Source organism: Triticum aestivum, chromosome 4A (genome assembly GCF_018294505.1).
Source record: "Triticum aestivum cultivar Chinese Spring chromosome 4A, IWGSC CS RefSeq v2.1, whole genome shotgun sequence".
Lineage (NCBI taxonomy): Eukaryota > Viridiplantae > Streptophyta > Magnoliopsida > Poales > Poaceae > Triticum > Triticum aestivum.
In genome coordinates, this window is record NC_057803.1 from 685,641,799 (window position 1) to 685,647,212 (window position 5,414).

A 5,414-nucleotide genomic window follows, 5' to 3' on the forward strand; every position below is an offset into this window, starting at 1 on the left:
CGGGCATGCATACATACTCCTAAGCGATATTGCATGGATAGAAATCTTAATAAGTTTTCAAACAAAAAAAAAGAAATCTTAATAAGTACTTGGTAGAAGGATACGGCCATTGACTATGTTGCATGCAAACAGTAGTAAAATAATCTAAACAAATTCAGTTAGCCATGCTAGTATGGCGTTACATAGGAGTACTAGTTAGCTTGTGAGATTAGAAACTCATCTAGGGGCTGGCCTGACGTCTGCCACAACCAACAAGTATTTGTCAGAGGACGCGCCCCCGCTGAACTTTCGAAAACAAGGTATTGCATGGGGTATAGTACATATCGGTTTTTTCGGTGTATTCGGTTTTTGGGCACTGGAAACCGAACAAAAACCAAACACCGAACAACCTTAAAATTTCCCACCGAACAAAAAATCGAATCACCGAACTAATAGATAAATCGGTTAATATGGTTCGGTTCGGTTTGGTTTTTCGGTTTTCGGTTCAAAAGTGCCCACCCCTAATCATTAGTGCTTCGGCCGCTAGTTAGTCGTGCAGTTGCTGTGCGCGGGAGAGAAAACAACAGTTTACGCACTCCACTCCACAGAAGAAGACACAACGTAGTACAGCAAAATAATGGTGACGTGTCCGTACGTGTCATCCCGGCCGGAGTTAGTGGCGGTCAGGCCGGCGGAAGAACCGAAGCTGCACGAGCCGTCTGCAGAGCTCTGCCGGCGACACACCGTCGACGTGCGGCTGAGCGATCAGCACGTACGTGCGTACGACACTTGCTCTTGCAGGAGCAGCACCGTCGCGGAGGCGTATTACGCGGGGAAATCAGAGGAGTTGATCGGGTTTTCAGCTCCAATAATGCTCCTTCGTCCCCCTTCCTCTTGTTTGGAGTTGTTGATCTAATAATTCCTTAATCTCTTAACTACTAAGCTAGTACTAAGCACCACCAGAACTGACCGAACGGTGCGTAGACTTTATTAGACTGTTTATTAGGGGTGCTGCTTGAGTTCTAAATATGCTCGTGAAGAGGAGCCTACAGTTGGGTCCATTGGACAGGGCAGTAAACGTGCCAACAACCCCCACGAAGTGCGCATGATTAGTAGATGGGCCGGGATGGCCGGATGCATGGCCGCATGCGTGTGTGGTACGTACGTGCGAGCACGACCTGATAGGGTTAGCTAGGGCAGGGTAGATCGACTCGGCCGGCCCGGTCCAGCCGACAACAACAGCTCAGCCTTATCACCACTCCGACGTGGCGCCGTACCGTCTCCCTCGTCGCCACATGCGTGCCATGCCACTCCATTATTGACACTGACCCCACGCTCGTGCCTCCCCATGGCGATTCGAGGAGCAACAGCTGGGGAGGAACTTAAGAGTAACATTATACACTCCAATACAACTTTGCTTATGTATCACATATTTAATAAAGTATACAACTTTGCTTATGTGTCACATATTTAATAAAAAAAGAAGTGTTTGTGGTAACTAGCTAAGTTATCAGAACATCACACACTTTAAGAAACAATGAGTCTATAACCTAATAAATACATTGTTGCATGTTCCTATCTACTGTGGAGATAGTAACATAGTCTAGAAAAGTGGTGTGTAAGTTACTAGACTATGTTCTTGCCCATTATGACCTGCCTCAAACAAACTAAACAGTAGTGGACCTCACTGGCAATCTCAGACGGACGGATTAATTCCAGAATTCAAGTTTTCAGAGGCACGGTCGAACTCAACTCAACTTGAAATTACTCGGGCGGGACGGGCGAATTCACAGTTTTACAGAAGCAAATTGACAGTGTCGTCCACGGTTTTACAGCTCCACGAACTCACCACAAACTGATCGACCCAGGAAGCAAACTTAAACGACTCATGGTGATGGCAAGGAAGGAGACGACGCGATCATAGATCACACGGACGGACGGGCAGGCAGGCGGCGGGCTTGCACGCAAGCAAGCAGGCTGGCTGCGCTGAGCTCGCTGCTCAGTAGTCGGTGGTGGGGAGCTGCTCGTGGGTGCGGGAGATGAAGAGCAGCTCGTAGATGACGCCGGCGAGGCCGCCGCCGATGAGGGGGCCGACCCAGTACACCCACTGGTACCCCCACTCCCAGCTGACGAGGGCGGGGCCGAAGGAGACGGCGGGGTTCATGGACGCGCCGGAGAAGGCGCCGCCCACCAGGATGTTGGCGCCCACGATGAAGCCGATGGCGATGGGCGCGATGGTGCCCAGGCTGCCCTTCTTGGGGTCCACGGCCGTGGCGTACACCGTGTACACCAGCCCGAAGGTCATCACGATCTCCAGCACCACCGCCTCCCACGCGCCGATGCCACTCAGCCCGAAGGTGCCGGTGGGGAGCCCGCCGGTGGAGAAGCGGAGGAGGAAGCAGGCGGCGGTGGAGCCCAGCAGCTGCGCGATCCAGTAGAGCAGGCCGCGGAAGAGGGTGATGTTGCCGCCCACGAAGGCGCCGAAGGTCACGGCCGGGTTCACGTGCCCGCCGGAGATGTTGGCGCCCACGGACACCGCCACGAACAGCGCGAAGGCGTGGGCTATCGCCGCCGAGATGAGGCCGGCGGGGGTCGCCGCGCCGTCGGGGCTCAGCTTGCCTGCAGCCACAATCAAACATGGAAAACTGTCAGTCGGATTCGCACTGGTGCAAATGTGGCAAGAAATCCCATCATTTTTTGCTACTTGTGGGCAGAAGCTAAGCACATGGGGAATGGCAGGCTCGATAGGAGCAGAAGCTACTGATTCACCACATGGGATTCTCCACGTAATCCCAGGGGCAAAGTAGTCATTCTGCTCCAATCATTCAACCTAAAAAGCCTGTAGCAATCAAACCCTACTCCTCTCTGAGACAGATTTCTCTAGGCTACTGGTAACTAACGCCTCATAAAGCGTTTCTTCCTTTCTTTCTTGTCATTTTAACTTGTGTCCAACACCAAAAGCAAGCGGTTTTTGCCCTGTCTTGTCGTAGGTGCACTAGCTAGCTATCCATTATGATGGTGCAAACTGCTAATTAACTAGCTTGATTTCTCATAATTAAGCTAATTATGGTGATGGAAAGAATTAACCGATGAGAAGAAGGAAGGAAGAAGGAACTCACTGAAGGCCATGCCGGAGCCCTGGCCGGCGAAGACGAAGATGAGCGTGGAGATGAACTCGGCGAGCGCCGCCTTGAGGGCGCCCACCTCGTACACCTCACGGTGGCTCCCCACGGCGATCCTGCTGACCGGCATTTTCGCTCACCTCCGAGCCTAGCTCGCTCGCTCGCTGGAGAAGAAGAAGAAGAGACTGGCTGGCCGGCCGGAGTGGAGAGAGATGAGGGAGGCGGGTTGGTGAGGAAGGAGCGGGATAGGGAGGCGGTATATATACACCGCGCGCCGGGCCGGGCCACCGGGCGTGGCCGGTTCCAGCGACGAACGGACGGTGTGGCGTGAGGCCCCCGGGAAAACGCCATATTGGGCTCGCGTGCTTGCTACGCCTGCCTGAAGCTTCTGGAGGCCGGGCTCAGGTGCGATTTCTGGGAAACAGCTGGATGTAACTGCATGCCGAATGTGCGTGCGTACGTGTCATCATTCATGGGTGGATGTACTGATAGTTTCGGAAATTGATGGGAGGGAAGACAAGATAATGTTTTCTCTTCTGAGAAGACGTAATTCATGGGAGAGATAAGATGAGGCTTGGTATAGAATAAAGAATGGGAAATGAGATGAAAAACTCGGTCACTTCTTCTGCGCTGTACAGGTGCCAAAATGTTTGTCTAGGTGAGCAAAACGAGATACTCTGTGTAGGTGAAAAACGGAGAAGCCGACAAGCTCTCGCCATCATCGGTGATTTTTCCTTGTGATATTTTTCCTGAGGTTAACTTCGCGACGATTGAACACTGTGGTAATTAAAGTGAGCTCCTTTGGTGCACACGTAACACGAGGCCGTGCAGCGAACAGTGTGCTCTGGGATGGAAGATGGATCGGGACGGCAACCGGCCGGCGGGTGGGCGCGCGCGCTGCCAGCTCAGGCGCGCCGGCCACGGAGCTGTCAGGGGGCAGGCCTTGTGGTTTGTGTGTGTTTGGAGGCCGGGGCGACGTGACATCCCCGGGCGGCGCCGAACCGGGGCGCCGGGATTGGCTGCTGGGCATTTGGCCGGCGGTCTATGGCCGTGATGGCGACCGTGATTTGTGTCCGTGAACGAACGCGGCCGGGGAGCTGATTGTCCGGGCGCGCCTGGACGGGGCAGACGCAGACTTTGGTGGCTGTGCGCTGCGTACGTCGTCGTTGCCTCTGGCTCGATCTGGCTCCACCGCCACCGCCGTGTCCTTTTCGGCGAGTTGCTCCGAGGTGAATGAATCGACACGCCACGGTGGCTGCCTATATCGATCTTGAAATCTTGGCGGAAACACAGAAGAATCTGATTGATCGGAAGCTCCTCTAAACATAGTAAGAGCATCTACAACCGGACGTCTCAAAACCCTCAAGTGTTTGAGCTGCATCCCGATCACTGGCCGGTAATAAAAAACCAAACGGCGCATCCGCCGTGTCGGATCCGAGGTAAACACGACATCTATGTCGTTCTTGATTTTCTTTGCAAACAACATGAGATTTCCTCTTTTTCTCCCACGGGACGGGTGAACCCACTCTTCCTAGCTAGACTAGACAATTGCGTGCGCCGTCCGTCGGTCCCACGATCGATTGCTGCCGTCGGCGACAAAAACGGCGTCCGGCCCATCTCCCCCGTCGCCCCTCTGGCTCGTACGACGGGGACACGTCACCCGCTAAACCAACCCCGCGGCACGCTAGGCGCGCCACGCCTGATGCCCGTCATCCCTCCCGCGAGCCAATAATTCGCTGACAGCCTCGCCGCGAATTACCACACTGCCCTCCACCGGCTTCTCGAACCCTCCACGCCCCATGCCCGAGCGCCATTGACCGGCCAGTGATCGATCGAGACAGCGGCGTACGTCCTGCTCCGCTCCGCTGGACTAACCGGCCGGGTTACGAGGGCCTCTACTTACAAAGCTCAATTATCATTATCATAATCCGCGTGAGACATGTGTGTGCGCCCATCCATATCCGCCCGCATGAGCTTCCCCACCATCGTTGCAACTTTTTGTTCTCTTTCATGTTACTCTCCTGTTCATGATCGAGTGATCGTGCTGGTAGTACACGCGCGCTGTCCTCTCACATGCACCACCACGTTGCATTGCATGCGGCTCGTCGACCCCTCTAGTTCCCAGATGGCCAGATCGATCGGCTCCAGAGAAGAATCCAGATCCCATCCGATACTCCTCCAAGTCTATTACTGGTAATTGAAGCTCTGCACAGCGGAGTACTATTAAGAGTAAATGGAAATGATCAAATGATATTGCTCCTGTTGGCTAGCGGAGGAAGGGGTGCAGTTGCATGTGCCGTGATCGGGCGCTTG

General features: G+C 54.1%; 1 protein-coding gene across 1 annotated transcript; it reads right to left on the bottom strand.

Annotated features, from left to right (window-relative positions):
• Positions 1–1,723: 1,723 nt before the first annotated feature.
• On the bottom strand, positions 1,724–3,378 carry LOC543267 (aquaporin TIP1-1). Its single transcript, XM_044510301.1, has 2 exons — positions 3,099–3,378; positions 1,724–2,598 (listed from the first exon to the last, which is right to left on the bottom strand). Exons 1-2 carry the CDS (start codon positions 3,229–3,231, stop codon positions 1,979–1,981), a joined length of 753 nt encoding a protein of 250 aa, XP_044366236.1. The 5' UTR covers positions 3,232–3,378; the 3' UTR covers positions 1,724–1,978.
• Between the last annotated feature and the right edge of the window lie 2,036 nt (positions 3,379–5,414).